The sequence below is a fragment of the Thunnus albacares genome, chromosome 16 (assembly GCF_914725855.1).
Source record: "Thunnus albacares chromosome 16, fThuAlb1.1, whole genome shotgun sequence".
NCBI lineage: Eukaryota > Metazoa > Chordata > Actinopteri > Scombriformes > Scombridae > Thunnus > Thunnus albacares.
Window position 1 is genome coordinate 9,379,969 of NC_058121.1, and position 18,659 is coordinate 9,398,627.

Below are 18,659 nucleotides of genomic sequence, written 5' to 3' on the forward strand. Positions count from 1 at the left end.
TCCATAGCAAGGTGTCCAAGGCTGTGTGTGCATGGGTGTGTGTGTGTGCATAGGTGTGCTCATGTACTTGGAAAGAGTGCATATGAGTTGTGTGTTCAGTGTGTGTCTGTGGACCTGCTATAAGGGAAATCCCCATTAGCGTGGGATCCCGGGGAGATAATGAGTGCTGACTGCTTTATGTCCTGGAAATGGTTGAGTGGAACATATAGTAGTTTATGAATCGCCTTTGTTAGTTACTGACAGCCCATAACCTGCTAGCTAGCAAAGCTACTGTATTACAGATGGATGGCACCTAGCCTGCTTGCTAACCTTGCCTCTTGTACCATAGACAGACAGTACCTACCCTGCTTGATAGACAGACTGTTTGTACCTGCTACTAACCTGACCATCCCAGTTTCAATACCATACCACACGTTAGGTGACTGTAAAAGTTCATTGTTGACCTTGGAAAACTTAATTTAAGAGTTGAGTTAAGATTGGGTTTTTTTGTCAAACAAGTTAGGTTAACTGTTTTACCCTTTGAGCAGTTGTATAATTTTGCTAACTGACTCATATTCAAACCACTTGTCGCTACTGACTATCTCTTTTATCTGTTTAAACTTGATGACTGTTGATAATTAAAATTCATTTTTGACTTTGGAAACCACAATTGACAAAACAATAGCATGGTCCATTTTGTAGCTGTTCTAGAGATATATTATTCATTTGTCTGGTTATGATAGTAGTGTGATGCCTGAAGGCATGGCTTAGAGGAAATGTGCTAGCAAATTGCTAGCTTGTTTTTAATGACAAAAATGTGCAGAGAAAAAGAAAGTTGTTGTACTTTTTTTTTTTAATTAGCGTATTTCCTACAAACAATCAGGCATTAACGGCTTCCTAACTAACCACCTGTATCACAGAAAGAGATACTCTGCTAACTGACCTAGCTAACGCTACCTATAGATTTATTACTTTGTTCGTTGAAACCTAACTAAAGCAAGAGTAAGTCTTTCGGTGAAGAAGTCTCATCTCATTGTTCATTTCTGTATGAGATGAGATAATGCCACTTGCCACAACATGTTGCTGCATCTATTTTATAGGTCTATTCTGCAGCTCTTACCGTCATTTTTTAGTCATGCTAGTGGCAGGGCTCTAGGGATGGCTACATCTTTCACTTTTTCAGTTTACCACTGTGATCGAGAGTGAAGAGAGTATTGGATTGAAGTATTAGACGGATTTCCATGAAATTTGGTGCAGACATTAATGTTCCACACAAGATGAATTGAATGACTTGATGAGCCCCTCACTGCTTATCTAGTGCCATCATTATGTCAAAATTTGAGTGTCCAGTACTTTTGTTTATGACCACAAACCTGCAAAACTAATGACATCTCAATCTGTACTTTGTGTCGTGTGCACATATTCACATTATTGCGGAAAAACTGTTTTTGAGCGTGCCTCCTCTATTATTGTGTATGTGTCTTTCAGGGATGGCCCAACAGTACAAATTTGTTGAACTTTGAACCGAGCTGCACTGACCTTTGTGGTCACAGTCAATCACTGTTGACCACTACTTGAACGCAGAGATGGACAAATAACTACCTGCGTTTTTGAATTTCCTGTAGGCCAAACAATAAATTGGTCTTTGCTACATTGGAAAGAGAAGCGGTGGTGTTATTTAGTTTAGCAGTCATTAAGCAGACTTGGCCACTTGTTCCACACTGATGTCTATATATTACATCCATGTTGCTCTGGTTTTCTTTATAAGACAATGTCTCCTTTTGTGTTTTTTCCATTTGTTTTTGTTTTATATTGACATTTTTTCCCTCCCTGATCAGTTCATCTCTCTTTGGTCTCTTGATGTCCTCCCCTGTGTCCTGATCTCCCCTGCTCTGATATGCCTCATTGATTAACCCCTTAAGAGGGTGTGTGAGCCCATGTTTGCGTTAGGGTGTGCACATCTAGATCCCGTGTGTGAGTGGTGCTGCCCTGCGTAATGCTTCTGAAGCACAGGCCTCCTGCTCTCCTCCCACTGCTGTAGCCTGGGGATATCTAGGCTTCTGCACTCCAACACACTCACAGGTGGAGGCAAATATGAGATGATAGGAGTCAATACAGGCATAGGCATCACAAAATAGATGTTAAATTGAAAAAATTGTTAGAATTACAGAATGCATACAATCTGTATGGGATATATTATCAAAGATACAGGTACATCATGTACAGTCAGTCCTCAAAATCCTCCAAATTTCTCTTAATTTACTGTTATAATTTACATAGAAAGATTTTTCAGTTTGTTTTTCTTATGTTATTTAGCACTGACCAATTAAGGTTAATCGAGACATGCAAAGAAAGACAAACTCAAAAAACTAAAAGTGTTAGCAATAAACAACGTAAAGCAGATTGAAGCAAAAGAATGCAGCCATAAGTGCAGTTCTTAGGTGCGCTCAATATCAGGAATGTCAGACATGAAAATTGAATGAACTGGCTTAAATATGAAGTTGCAATAACAAGACATGAGCTTCTGTTTGTCGTAAAATGAATGACCATAGAATAGCAGCATGATACGTACGTGCAGTCTAGCGTCTGAACCAGCACTGACATCAGTCTGTCTGGCCTTAGCTGTCTGTCTCAAAGTGGTCGTTCAGCCATGCAGTAGCATTGACCTTTAGCTCGCTGTGTCCCGTGGGGAATAGCACCCTCTGGAGTGGGATAGGGGTCATTATATTGCGTCTTCATACGCTACATTCACCATGACCTGGGAGTGGAGCGGCACTTGTCTGCTGCTTGGTGATCTCATTGGTCCACCCAGGGTTAGGAAGCTGAGTCAACATCTGCTCTGATGATTAAATCCCAGGTTGCTCCTACATTGCGGGTTTTAGGACAGACGACGGAGATGATGCAAGGCACGGCGGTGTTTGGGTGCAGGCGACGATAGCTAAGCTGCAGATTTACCTGGACAAAGGTGCATGGGCGGAGCTTGAGAGGCGGAAAGGGAGCAGCGTCATGAATTCTTGCGCACCTTTCTCCCCTCCCCTCTCACTCTTCCTTCACCCTCCCTCCCTCTTCCCCCTTCTCTTCCCCTGTCTTCAGCTCTTGCACAGGATCACATTAATATTCCTTTGAAGCTTGTTTCAACTGCAGCCAGATCTCCCTCTCTTCCACTCTCACTCTTTCTCTCCCTCTTTTTGTTCCCCCGCTTTCTCCCCTCTCGCGCTTTCTGTTTCTGTTCCGTGCTATTGTCTTCAAGAAGGGATCGCCTTTACACCATTTCTACGAACCAGTGCAGCGGGGAGGGGCAGTTTTATTACCTTCAGTCAGGAGTTCCCCTTGTTGCACACATGCACACACACACACACATGCGTGCACACACACACACACACATCGAGGGGTGGTGGGTACCGATGCCTTTGACAGAGCGTGTTGATTGGTTCAGAATGGTTGCTGCCTCTTGTAGGAGAGTGGAACGGCTATTTTTAGATCAAGGGGTAGCTGGGAGAGAAAGACTGAGGAGGGCTCTGTGTGTGTGTGTGTGTGTGTGTGAGTGTGTGTGTGTGTCTGTAAGGAATACTGCAGTCTTGAAGGAAGTTCCCTCTTCACGCACACATACACACAAACACACACGCACATGCACTTATGCAGCAGTGCCCCTCTAAAGCCAGGGATAGTGTGTATTCCATGTGCTTGCTCCCCTTTTTCTCTCCTCCCTCAACCTTTTTTCTCGCTATACCCCCCCCCCCCCCCCCCTCCCCCCCCTCCTCGTCGTGCAGTCTTTCTGTCTCTCTTGTTTCTCCCTCTCTTTCTCTCTTTCTGAGCTGGCTCGGTGTGCAAATGTCAGCACTCTCCCATTTATTTGCCAGAGCCCAGAGCAACGTCCTGCACCCTCTGTTTACCTATGTCTCCACATTGCTGCCCCCTCGGCACTCCTTTTCTCCCCATCACCCTTCCCCCTCCTTTGCTCTTAAAAAAAAAATCCTTCCATCTCTCTATTTTTCATACTTTTCTCCCTTTTTATCCACCTCTTTCTGCCATTTTCCCTCAGCTCCATCTCCAGCTCTCTTGAATTCATTTTTCTATACTTTTTCCCCCATTGCCACCACTATTCCATTTTTTACACCATTCTTGCTTCACCCGTCCGCTCACGCCCCTCCTCTCGTTCATGGATCATGGCACTTTATTGGAGTACCATCATGACATTTCCAGTCTTGTCTACAACTAGTGCATCAAGTTTTTTGAAACAAACCCACTGCACCACCACCACCATCACCCGGCGGTGCATCGTTTTGCATCTATTTTCGGACACAAGTGTGCCTGTTCACGTTTGGCCCCATCAGATTACAAAACACCTTGTCCCTCTCTTCATCCCCCTCATCTGTCTCTTTCTGTCTTCTCTCGCTTTGTTTTTTTTTTTTTTTTCCAATTTTCCTCTCCCCATGTCTTCGTCTTTCTCCCTGTCCTACTCTATCCGTCACTCTATCTGTCTGTGATCACTATGATGACTCATGTGGCTCGCACCTGCTCTGCAGTCAAGGGGCCACTGTGATTTTATAAGGAGAGGTTTGAGACGATGAAGGTATGGCTTCATGTCGACTCAGTATGATCAGAAAGTGTGCATAGTGAAGGGGGGGGGGCAGCTTGGGATGTCAGTGTTTCCTTTATGCACATTGTGATCATATTTGACTGGCAACATACAGTACCAGTCAAAAGTCTGGACACACCTTACCATTCACTTGAATGAGAAAGTGTGTCCAAACTTTTGACTGGTACTGTAATGAGTTACGGCAGACACAGTGGACTAACCCTGTTTGCCCAAATTCTCCTTATTATGACCTTTTTTCGGAAATTCACGGGTGTGAAATAATGTATCGAAATGTAAAAAAACAAACCTGTGTCCAAAACATAGCATAGCTCCATTTAAATATGTTCTTGAATTGGAGCCTGTTGGATGCTTTTCTTGTCGTTTTGGTCATATCTCAAAAGAACAATAACAAGTTTGTCGTATTTATTCAGTTTCTTCATTTGTCGTCAGCTGCAGTTTCCCACCCTGAATAATCAGACATGGCTACCATGACACTGTTTTTAGAAAGAGGACAAAAGGTTTGTGCTGAAAGGAAATTAAACGTTGAGAACAAAAGTCATTCCTACTCACTGACCTTGCAAAGCGTTTTTTTCGGAAGTAAAAGCATTTCAGTTTTTGGATAGCAGGATACCTTTTCTCTTGTAAGCGCTTGAATCTATTACACAGAATTTTTGAACAATACCTATGATGAAACAAAAGCTATTTGTGATGATATTCCTTATGTATTTCATTTTAGATAGCTTATGCTTGTACTATAACTTCTCATATAGTATGCTAATTGAATTTTCTTCTGCCTCTCTCTGTCTCTGTGTATCCAGTGAGTGACAGCTGTTTTCGAAACCTTGCAGAGGACCGTAGTGGCGTCAACCTCAAAGATCTCGTCCATGATCCCTCCCTGTGAGTACTTGCCTTTTCAAGACTATTCAGCCCACAGACAGAAATGACAAAGGAAATCTTAGGCAACACTGTGTGCATGTACATGCGTGTTTTGTTTCTTTTTTACCCATAGCACAGTCCTTTTGACGTCCCTTGCACAGTCTCTCTGCATGCGTATGTGTCTGTGAGTTTGCGCGAGGAAGCCTTTTTGTGCAAGAGTGTAACTAAGAAACTAAAAATATCTCTTCAACACAACATGTCGGGGCTCGGTGTCGCCCTATGGAGAGAAATTCCCAGCATGCATGGCAACAACAAAAGAGCTGCAGCACACTTCGGTTTAAGGATGACTCTTGGTAGCTGCAATAAGTCATTATTTGCTCAAAGAAGCTAAAGGAGGTGAAATCAGCAGTTGTTTCGAGTAACAAGGATCTGATCAGTGACAAAAGAGCATGAAAAACATACAGGAAAACAACAATCTCCATCAGTCTTGTGTAAAATCCAAACAGACTAAAATCTTGAAAAAGTGTCTTGTTTAGTTGCACTAAATGCTTTAAAAATTATACTTTAAAAGCCATTTCAGCAGCTCTGAAAGGATTCCTCAAGGCTCATTTGGCCTATTTCTAGTGTAGACAACTCAGGTGGTGGTCAAGTGGTTTTCTGTTAGCTGCAATCTTAAAAATATAGATGTGACAATAAATGACACTTTTCTAAATTCTTTGTAACTTAAAAACAAAACAAGAAGTCACAATTTTATGAGGAATGTGAAGGTAATGGAAAAAGCACAAGCTATTCGCTAAAAAAGTCATTCCTTTGTAAAATCAGGCATCCACCAATGTAATAAGAGACAATACATGCCCAAAACTATGTGGAGAGCCAAACATTACACCCATATGTAATTGCCAAACACCTCATTTTAAAAACTATGGGCATTTATCTACTGCTGTAACAGTCTACTCTCTTGTTGGAAGGTTTTCAACAAAATTTTGGGACCTGGCTGTCAGGGATTTGCTCCCATTCAGCCACAAAGTCTTCAGCTCCAAAGCTGTTGAATGTGACTCTCAAGTTCTTTCACACCAGACTCGGAAAACAGTTTGTGTATGGCTTTGTGCACAGGAGCATTGTCACGTTTAAACAATAAAGGGCCTTCCTTAGACTGTTGCCACAAAGTTGTGAAGACTCTATTGCCTAAAATATCATTGTTTGTCATAGCATTAAAAATCTCCTCAATGGGAACTAAACACTCTGCTGAAACAACGAAAACAGCTCTAGAGCAAGAGTACATGTGTCCATATACCTTTGGCCATATGGTGTATAGAGTTCAACTATAGTAGTCCGCAGCAGAAAACAGATTTTATGTCAGATTTTATGACACCAAGATTTATAAGTATAGCTCCAAGTAACATTTGCTCTGATCAATTACAATCTTTCTGTATCACTGATCACACATTGCCTTTTGAAATGCCACCTCATCCTATGACTCAAACACTACAAACTGTGACCCCCAACACGCAGCCCCAGACACGCTCCTCTCGGTAGTCCGAGTCATTCTTAATACATCCATTGATTTGCTGGAGCTGCCCCGCCACCCTGTCATAGTGTCACACCAGTCGATATCACTGGAGTGTCACCAGTCCCCCGCTATGGGACCCTGGACTGATCCATGCTTGTCATCATGTCCTTTACGGTATGTTTATTTTAAGGCTGGTGTGTAATGTATGTGTCACATGTGTGCGTGTGTGTGTGTGTGTGACACAGAGAGGGGAGTGTGAGGAGAGTTTTGCTATGTTGTGTGCATCATGCGAGACAGAGCGAGAGTGATTAGGGATCCGCTGCATCCATGTACAGTATTTACCAAAGGGAACAAACATTTGAAATGGTTTTTCTCTCTTTTTGTGCACACATGAATGTGCTTTAATCCATTTATGTGTGTGTTTGTGTGTGTTTTTGATTGATTTTACATGGAGCTACGTATTTTATAAGATGCTGTTTAAATTACAAGGTCAAACAACTCATTGGTAGGGTTAGGGGTCTCATTCAGTTTCTGTCCTGAGCTAACATTGCTGAGATTACCTTGTGTTTACACTGCAGCTTTGTTGATGTTGGGATGCCCTTATTTGACTGATCACACAATGCACGACCATCCAGTTGCAACTATGTAGTGCTCTCTGTGTGATCCAAAGATTTTAACAACCTATTAATGAGTTTTGAATACTGTTTTATATGATTGAAGGGATGCTATTGCCAGTGAGAGTTGGACAAAAAAAATAATAAGATAATAATAATTCAATTAAAATGTCAATATTTTTATCTAAAAGAAGCTGAGAGACTATTGCTGCTCATTGGGTGAAAAACAAATACATGAATACACAAGTCTGTCAATAAATTATTGTCTTCTCCACCCCTCACTTGCATTTATGAGTTACAAACTGACTGAGGAAGTGTATTTACTGTACATAAGTCAATACATGGATTCAAGTCAAGACAAGGTCTGCATTCATGGCACTCTAAGGAGTTTTGGATTAAACTTAAATACTAATTTAACACCCCATTAAAATCTTGACCTCCAGTGGTTTAACCTCTCCCCTTCCCGCAGTGATGTACAGGTGTACTCCAGGACCCCATGACATCACTGTGGGGTGTAGTTACAGGTACAACAACAGGCTTAAAACTTTAAACCAGAGAGGGCAGTGAAACACTGCTTTTCAACCAGGTGTTAAGTTGCTACTAAAAAGTTCTCTTGCCGTTGTCAATTACTAGAATCAACTAATTATGCGTTTTGCACTTAAAACACGTGTGATTGGCTATTGACAGTTCAGTTGTGTCCAACTTAGTCTGGCACAAGCTTGTTGATGTTCTGTGCATTGGCTAGGTTTGCTTGTTGCTGAGCTCTACAGGAAATGAATGGACTTGAAGTTATTGTTAATGGTATTGTTCAGTGTGAATGCAGAGTTAGAGGCTCTGTAGTCAGGGTATATGTGATGTCCACTCCACTGAAAGACAAAGTCGTTATGTACCGCTAAACTGATAGGGTTGAGCTTGAATTAAACAGGGTGCTGTTAAACATTAAAATTGGACACTGGGACACACAGTTGAGTGTTGGCGTCCCTGTCTGTTCTGCTGTGTTGCGGTGATGGTAGCTGATGCAGACGTGCTCTGGCTGACCTCCTCTGGCCCGAGATCCTCCGTGCCATGTTAATCCTTGCCACACCACGAGTCAGCGGCTCCATCAGGTTGACCAGCCGGAACGCTGTGCCCTCAATGTGCCACTGCTGCTGTGACAGAGACACATAGACAGACACACAGAGAGGAGAAGAGCAGGGGAGGGAAGGAGGGAGGGAGTATGGGGGCCACAGCAGGACACATAACATAAACTATAATCACAGCGTCTCTCAGGCACACAAACACACATACACACTGGCACACGCAATCAATCAGTCTGCCCAGTTTGGCATTCAGGAGCATCCAGAGGTGTGTCAGAGGGAGAGAAAAATGATATGTGGCCAAAAAAAGAGAAAGAGTAACAGAGGGGGGTCAAACAAATGATACCAAGGCTCAAGGACACACGGATGAAGCAGATGTGCGTGTGTGTGTGTGTATAAGTGTGTGTCCTTGTGTCTGCATGTGTCTCAGCTTTTTTGGTATGTACCCTTGCTGTTCCTGTGTAAGCAAGTACTTTTGTTTGGATTCATGTGTTTGCATGTCAGGCGTGCATGTGTGTGTGTGTGTGTGTGTTTACGTGTTGAAGGTTGAGGGAGCCTCCCTCCCGGGCAGTTGAGCTGGCTGTGTGTCCCTGCCCTCCAGCGACTTGTGTAGTAACAACCTTTGTCAATTTTACAAATTGTCATGGCTAAGAATAGCTAGGAGTCAATCAGATGGGTGACAGTAGGCCCAATTTCACAGTCAGGAGACAGTCAGGGGACAAAGACACACACACACACACAAACCTGTATTGCTAGAGATACAGCACTGATAAGCTCTACAGGGGCATCCTGGTGGCCTATAGAGGTTTAAGATGTTGACTATTTAGGCACAACATCTCCATTTTGTGTCCATCTTGGGACCTTACAGAAAAATATATTTGAATACATTTTTAAAAGGACTAGAATAACTATAATCATTTTTATTATGGATGAACTTTCTTGAAAATAATCATACAATGGTCAATGTTAGTGCTCTTATCCTTCCCCTTCCTTGCACTATAACTGATATTCATATCTCTACTATTATTACTACTTTACCATAACTGCTTCTGCAACTACTGCTACAGTATAGTGTAATAGTCATACATGTAATACTAGTGTGGTATTTTATTGCAATAATTTGCTAAATAACATGAATTTTTAAAACTAATTTATTAACATTTTTATAATAAAGAATGAAGTAGAGTTGTAAATTACATTATTTTTCTGAGCTACGTTAAGCAATCACATCACCTTTAAAATGAACATCATTACACACATTTATATCACTATTCTCAACATTTTGGTGCTGCCTCTGTCTGTCTGTCTGTCTGTCTGTTGCTGGTTTGTTTGATAATGAAACCGGCTTATACATTATCATGATTGTTAATGGTTTCTGTTGTCTTTCGCCTCTAACCAGGAAGTAACACAGGCCGCTGTCCCAAGTAATCACGTCTGTATTGGACGCCTCTGCACCAGGCTGTTAAAGTCTTATGCCAACATTCAGTAATTCAAGAAGTGATGTGGCTGTTATCCGTTGAGGCAGAAACTAGGCGTGAGGAGGTCTGGGTGGTTGATGGGTGTGTAGCATGTCTAACTTTCATATAGGAGACTGGAATTTGCCTCCTGTCACAGACCTGCAATTAACCTTCCCTTTCCTCACCTTAACCCAGTGTTTTAGGTGCCTAACCATGATTTATCTGCCTAACCTTCCTGTAGTTGCCATGTAAGGTATATTATAGAAGGCACAAATTTAAAAACTGCACATTTTCAAAAATATGCTATCACAGAATCAATCACAGTCTTGTCTTACAATAGGGTCGAGTAACCTGACAATGTCACTTCCTTAATGTAAGATATGTTCAAATGTCAATATTTGTTATCTAGTTGACCTAAACCACCTACCACAAACAACACATTCCCAGAAAACAAAGTTGCGTGACTAGTTACCACATGTAAGAGATCAAATCTGTGTTTAGACTAGATTACACAGCACAACCGGGAACAGAAACAGACAAGCCCCCACTGGCTCATAGGCCATGACAAAAACTGGAATGGTCACACATATTCCAGGAAATTATTCTTTATTTATTGTAATAAAGAAAATAAATTTAAGAAGTAAACATGGATATGAGGTGTGTTAGTTAGTAGCATGAGTTGAGCCCGTTGATTCACTTCAGCTTATAGATTCTGTGTTAAACATTTGTTTGTAAATCTCAACTGAATACCTAGAATTATCATCTTTGAATAAACAGACAACCAATATACCAGCTTTAAAATGTAAAATTTCTATAAATAATTATAGGTTTGAGATGATTGTTATTGGTTTTCTTGGAGAAGAAAAAAAAACTAAAAACGTGTCAAACAAAATGAGTCATTTAAAGCAAAAACTGCATTTTGTGTGATAAACTCTCCTCTCTGGGGCTCCTTGCAAGTTAAAACACGTATACTTGTGACTCAGTTGTGTGTCAGTAAAGTCTCAATTATTCTGAGGTTGTACAGATCTGTACAGAGGTGTAGTTTACATTGAAAGTATTTGAAATACACATGAGCAGTGCTTGTTTGGCCACCGATGCTAACTTTGTTGTTTAAATATACGAAGGCTGTTTGATATGTGGTGTGTGTGGTGTAGAGAAAATAAAGGAAAATGAAATGGGAGAAGGAGAGACTGTCAGCAATGCCAGATCTGAACCATGGTGACATTTATTCTGTAAATAAATAGAATGCTTGTGGGGTGGAGTGGTCTGCAGAATATTTTATAGTGTGTGTGTGTGTTTCTGAGGCTGCGTGTGTGTGTGTGTTGTTTAGTGCCTGTGAGTGGAATCATGGGAGTGGAACCCCTCGCTGAGCACTCAGAGCTCTCATCACGGTAGGGGTTTGAAGAGGTGGGCTTGTCCACTCCTCCTCCATCCCTCCATCCTTCCCTCTATCAGCTAACATGTTGAGAGGTGACCCCTTGAGAGCTTTCCTACATATGGACGGACCAACAACTCAGCTGTAATGGGCTCGACTCCATGCTACTACTGGGAGAAGGGGAGATGGCCAAGGCTCTCCTCTCCTCCCTGGATGGTGTGTGTGTTTGTGTGTGTGTGTGTGTGTGTGTGTGTGTGTGTGTGTGTGTGTTAGAAAGCAAGAGAAAGAAAGAAAGAGGGAGTGAGATTGAGTGCCCTGTACAAAGAGCTTGTATTATTAATGAAATCACCCCGGCAGATGGGTCTCATCTTGGAAGTGTCCCACAACCACCAAGATTTGCAGCTGGCCCACATGCACACATGCACACTTCCCGTCTCTCTCGTTAAGTGTGCCCCTGACAGTCCATCCCTCCTTTTTTCTCGCTCTTTTCACTCTACGCCTCTCTCTCCTTCTCTGTCGTTCTGTCTTCCTCTCTTTATCCTCTTCTTCTCTGCTCGTCTTTTATTCATAGAGAGATTTGGCTGAGGCGTCCAGGCTTTCAGGCCAAAACTACTGCCGTGTTCTCCCCCCCCCCCCCCCCCCCCCCCCCCTTGCCTCACTTCTTCTTCCCCTTCCATTCCTACCTACCTCCGCCCACATCAGGATTTGTCCACACCTCGAGCAAAAAGCCTTTATACCAGTCTGACTATACCTCTGGCCTGCAGTTTGAAGAAGAGCTTTATATGTCATAACCCCCTGCAGTAGAAAGAGACATAGATGGGTGTTAGAGATTAAAATGTTGCAGGCCCTTTCCCCTCTAATAGGCTTCTCCCAGTTCAAAGCACACCCAAATACAACCTGGCACACTATCTCCAAAGACACCAAACATGCTGAAAAAGACATTTACAGTATGCACATATATCACCTATACATTAAGCTGCATTTAAAAGTTTACTTGTAAGGGATATGTAGGATTGGGATTATAATTATTTCTACAGCTGTTTTTTGGAACAAACACAAAAAGTGCGTGCATAATTTTTTTTTTTACAAAAAATATTCACAAAATGTATTGTGTGTCTTCTGTAAAACTAACAAAATCTAAGGGGTCAAAAATATACATACAGCACAGCTAGTATTTAGTAACATGCCCCTTTGCCCTTTTCACCTCAATTAGTTTAGTTTAGTTTAGATTTTAGTTGCCATCAACAAGCTTCTTTGTGGCTGAATTGGTAGAATTCAAGTTGTTGGTTTTCTTACATGGACTTGTCTTTTCAGGGCAATCCACATATTTTCAACAAAATGGAGGTCATTACTTTGGGAAGGCCTTGTTTTGATAATCTTATCTGATATGTTTTTTTCTCATAAGAAAATTTTAAAATGACATATGTTCCTTCTCTCTGATTGAAAATCCAGAGTCTATGAATATGCAAATATTGTTCATTTCAAGTTTAACTTCACTGAGAAGTTCATTCTTAGTGTATTTGCACTGCAGGTGTTTAAAGTTTTTCCATATCGCACTTGTATAAGTTGCATACTGGACCATGATTTGCTTCTTCACTAGTTTTGATGTCACCAATCATGTTCGTAGGTACAGTACATGTGTTCAACTGAGCACACAGAAACTTGTGAAAACGTCTTCCTTCTGCACAGTGAAGGTTAAACATCCAAGTCAAGTAAAATAAGCAAAACACATTTTTTAGTGGAGAGGGAACTTTAAATTGAACTTGATTTAGCCATCCCAAAACCACTTCTGATGTGTGTTTAGGGTAATTGTCCTGTTGGAACACCCAATTGCATCCAAGATTTAACTTTCTAACTGATGGTTTGATGTTGTCCTGAAGAATCCTGAGACAATCTTCTTTGTTCATTACTTAGTCCACTTTCTGCAATGCACCAGTTCCACTGGCAGCAAATCAGCCCCAGAGCATCATTCTACCACCACCATGCCCGACAGTAGGTTCAGTGTTCTCAGGGTCCAGTGCCTCACCTTTAACTCCATAACATACTTCTCAGACTTTCCCCATTATGATGTTTGCAGCTCAATCTAATGTGTGCAATAAAACAAGCCCTATTTAAATGGACACAAAACATCAACTTTAGTCAATCACAATCACTGACAGGCAGTTAAAAGCAAACTCAACCAACTTCATAAAGTTAAATGACATTTTAGAATTTTCAACGCCTATAGGACAATATTTATGATCTACAGTACTGTAAGTTGTTGTATGTGTATTTTTGACCCAGCCAGTTTTTGTCATATTTTGAAAATATGATAAAAACAAACACAACAAATTTATAAAGGATATGAAACGTATTTGGGGGTTTTTTGTGACAAAGAAGTACATTTCCCAATCATGTCACAGATTTTCTGTCACAGAAAAACAACATTTGCTGAAATAATTAAAATCTCCACACTGCCCAGACATTAATGTCGGTAACTGTACATACATTCACATATATGCATCCAGGTACACACGTATACATGCACAAATATACACATATGTGTGCACATACACGTATGTGTATGTATACTGTACAGTGTATGTACATATACAGATACTGCATGTGCTTTAACATGTAAATGTACATGTAGTATCATCAAACTGTGTTCATCTCATTCATGTCATCTTTCTGTGGCTGTTTTCATGGATGTAGCTATGTTGTAATATGACACTCTTAATGTTTCTATGCATTCATGTATATAAATACTACAGATGTTATCTATATATGCATGCACACACATATGTCTCCATTCATGTAGACACAGTGTATATAGGCCTATATATAGATATCAATATCCATTGACATGCACATACATGTAGTCACACATACACACAAATCACATTAAATCTTTAAGATTCTCCTTAAAAACCCTCAACAAAATGTACCTACACACACAAAAAAAAAGTCCAGTCAACAACATATTGCTCCCTTCGCACAGAAATGGCATCCCCAATAGTTACAAAAAAAACAGAAACACAAACATTCACTGGCACACACAAACTCTCACACACTCTCACGATGAACAACACAGCAACTAGAGGCTTCAGACAGGAGGGGTTGCCTAGGAAACGGTGGGAAGGAACCCTAGTTATTTGTGTTGAGCATATTTTCATTTGGGCTGAAACAGAGAGGCATAAAAACCCCAGGAGAGGGAGAGAGGTGATTTGTCCTGACAGCTCCTTTACTCTCCCGAGGTGTAACACAGACACACACACACACACACACACACACACACACACACACACACACAAACACGTAATCGGACGAATGCACATGCATGAACACATAAACACACACACACACACACACACACACACAGATGCCAAAACCCTCCTCCCTCCCAAGCACATCAAGAGAAGTAAATCACTCGTGCTATCACAGGAATGTCAGCAGGGGAGTGTGTGTGTGTGTGTGTGTGTGTGTGTGTGTGTGTGTGCACAAGTCAGTGGATGCTCCGAGTAGCCCTACATGTGCAGTGTTTTATGAAAAAGTACTCCTTAAATGATTCTCTCTGACTTCCCTGCCTCTTTTGTCAGAACCAGACAGCTTCCCTCTGAGTTTCATGCCTCGTTTCCGTGCACGCTTGCTGCAGTATTTTGCTGTTGTCTTGCTTGGCGTGTCTCTTGGCTTCTCGGTTGCACAGTTTGAAAAACTGAGCAGAGCTGATGGATTTGGTGAATGATATTTCCAGGGGCGCGGAATTCACTCTTTGTAACCCAGCGTGTGAAGAGTTAGAGCGTCCGTGTGGGTAAAAGCATCTGAATGATGTGAATAATGTTCTCGGGAGTTTATGGGTATTTGTCTGAGGGAGGGTATCATGGCGTTTAAGTGGCTGACGCGGAGAGGAAACATGATGCAGTAGTCTCCCAAAAATAGCGCTCCTTAAAAAAAAAAGAAAAGGGTTACATAAGGGGTGTCTGTGCAGAGCCTTCACCTTGAGCCTGGGGTTGTTGTTTTTGGGGTGTGATACTCAGTATGGCCACAGGAGGTCGCTATGGCTCTCTGCTCAGCTGCAGCAGCTGCAGCAGCTGCTCTGTCCTTGTCAGAGCTCCCTCTCCAGTGGGCTGTCCTGTGGAAAATCCTTTCAGGAGGGGATGTTCAAGGGCATTCTCTCTTTCCTCCTTTTCTCTGCTATATTCCTATGTCTCTCTTTCACTTTTTTGTTTTATTTCTCTCACATTTTTACTATATCCTCTCAGTCCTTTGTGTGTTTTCTATATTTTCTCCATCTGTGTACTCGCAGGCTTACCATTTCTTAGATGACAAGTTTCTTCAGAAGTTTTGCCAGTTGTGAGGCCAGATGCTGAAGGTCAAAGGATGTTTCAGTCAGACAAACAGCACACTGATGAGCTTTTTGGGTGCATGTCTGGGATCTGTCTCTTTTTTGGGTGGGGTGTTTATTACTCCGACAGGAAATACTAGCAGAGAAAGACAGAGATGAGCAGATAATGTCATAAAATGCACCTTGCATCTGCTGATACACTTAGACATTCCACTAGTGGCAGCAGGATGGTTTATATAGAGAAGAGAGAGAGTGTCCTTCAACTGGTCAACCTGGGTGTAACTTCTCCATTGCTGCTGAAGCATCGTTAAGCAAGACGCTAACTTCTGACAACATCCACAGAGCCTTAGTTGACCTCTGAATGGGTGCAAGACAAATGCAGATTTCCTTGCAGGACTCAATAAAGTATCTTATCTATGAGATCTAATACATGAATGACTGTATCTGTGATCTAATGACTGTCTTCCTGTCTCAGGTTGGGAGGTATGATCGCGGCCTACAAGATAGTGCCGGATGAGATTGACGAAATCAAGGTATGTTGGTATTTATGTACCTATAACGGATCATCTCTATCTAACCATCTAACTATTTAGTCCTACCTGTAGCAGTCATTTCCATATTTTTGCTAACTGTGTTTGTGTGTGTGTTTATGGACCAACAGGAGACTCTGGTGGATTGGTGCGATGAAAAGGAACTTAACCTCATTCTAACCACCGGAGGCACCGGCTTCGCCCCGAGAGACGTCACACCAGAGGTGGGCTTCGATGTTTTTCATTAGAATATGTCAATCATGAATCTATCTGACAATTTAAAAGGCACATTTTGTGTTGCTTTTTTTCCGGGGGTTTTTCCATTCTTTTCATTTGCTAAATTACAAAATCTGACTAGATAGAGCTAAATTTGACTAAATTTCTCCCAGTGCTGCACATTATTTTTACACTCACCAGGGGCAGACCTGGGATGAGGTGTACATGGTTTGTTGAATACATCATGAACAACAATGTGTTAATGGACATTTTGAGGTGTTCTGTGTAATACATATTGCTCCCATTTGTGAAGAAAATTACCCAGTGCTTTTCTTAGCTTCGGTTTTGAATGAAAAAAAAATGAAATACTGACCAACATTAACACCTTATCCAGTGCTTATCAGTTTTTTAAGATATGTTTTTCTGATGTTCAGGACATCTCTCTGATTATTTAAGCCCCGGTCATGAAAATGCTCCTAAGTCACATTTAAGGTCGTTTGCGGTATTTCAAAAGTCTGCAAACTGTAAAATTAAGCTTGAGAGTACTAAAATAGAGCTAAAAAAATGTTACATAAGAATAGAGGAGGACAGCTTGAGGTGAAATATGGACACTGTTATGGCTAAGTGGTCATATTAGGGGAAATGATATTATGCTGCTACAATAGAAGTATGATGACTTCACTTGTATAAGCTACAGTAGGTCTTAAAAGGAAAGGCTGTTGAAAGACAGATCTCTCCTGTTGCTGCTTGTGCTTTTATTCAGAGAACCCCTTTTTTTTTTGCTGACACACATTTGCTTACACATGTGTGTTGCAGCACTGATTAACAGAGAGTGTAATTAGCCCCACGGTCACATGGGAAATAAAGAGGCAGAAGTTAAATCCTTATTGACTCACTAAAAAAAAATATGGGATCTTGTTGCAAGCAATTGAGAGATAATGGGTGGCAGGTGTCAGTATGGGTGAGTTGAGCATCTCTATCACTGATTATTGATAGAAAAGGTGGTACAAAGGTATACATACGATATCAGATTTCCTACTTTTTCCTTCTTGCTTCATTGTTTTGACATATCTCCATAGTTTGCACTGATTAACTGTGCTAATTTATGCACATCTATTTGAATTATATTAGTTGGATGTTTCCACAGTGACAACCTCTGGTTATAAGGGTTGCACACACTGTTCTATGTGACGTTTTTAGTGTCCCTTCAGTATTTGTACTATAACTTAACCTATTTATGATGACTCCTTGTTTCTGCAGCAAGTCAGCACTAAGAGAAACATTAGGGTGCTGTACATTAACATGAACAAAGCTAAATGCTAATCGTCACTGCGGGATTCATATAAAACCATACACAAGTGTACAGGTACTTCCATGCATACACACAGTATACTGTACTGTGATGGCAAAACACTGCGGTGTATCCATGCAAGAATACACACTGAGGCTCTTTCTTTTTTCATCTCTTCCATGCATATGTCTTCACTTGCCATCATTAAACAAATAACTTTGCTAACCTTTTTTTTGGATTTACACCACTGTACTCCTCCTGTTACATGTACTCAATCAACCTCACACACAGATACACAAACACTCACACGATTTGGCAGAGGCTGAGTGGTGGTTCTCAGCAGTATCAATGGTCCTCATCAATCATGGTAGACAGCAGCAACCTTCCTGGAAGAAGGAAGACACGTACACACTGTAGTCGCTGATAATACCTGCTATCTGATTCAACCCTGTGTGCTGGAGACAAAGATATCTCTCTGTGTCTCTGTGTGTTTGAAGGGTGTACGAGACACATACGACTGTGTTCAGGTTTAGATTTAAACTGGACAATTTAATGCCAATACTCCAATCAAATAGCTTTTTGTGTCATTAACTTTTGTCATTGCATTAATCCGAAATATTAATGTTACTTTAACTTAAATTGTCTTAATTTGTTAAACTTACATTAAGTAGTACAGTACATGTCGCTACACTTTAAATTAGCATCCATTGACTAGTTTTGCAGGATCTCTGTTATTGTTGCATGGAGACTGGCTGATAGACACTTAAATCTGCTCCGAACCTTATGAGCGCTTCAGGGAGATTTCAAATGAACTGTAACTAAGTCTAATGTA

At 41.2% G+C, this 18,659-nt stretch overlaps 1 protein-coding gene across 5 annotated transcripts in view; it reads left to right on the forward strand.

Annotated features, from left to right (window-relative positions):
- Positions 1-18,659, forward strand: part of gphnb (gephyrin b) — a 95,255-nt gene that overhangs the window by 24,711 nt on the left and 51,885 nt on the right. For all 5 annotated transcript variants that reach the window (XM_044377445.1, XM_044377447.1, XM_044377446.1 and 2 more), the window contains exons 2-4: positions 5,377-5,455; positions 16,266-16,323; positions 16,452-16,544. In XM_044377445.1, the coding sequence (XP_044233380.1) occupies positions 5,377-5,455; positions 16,266-16,323; positions 16,452-16,544 (230 nt within the window). The remainder of the gene's footprint in view (positions 1-5,376; positions 5,456-16,265; positions 16,324-16,451; positions 16,545-18,659) is intronic.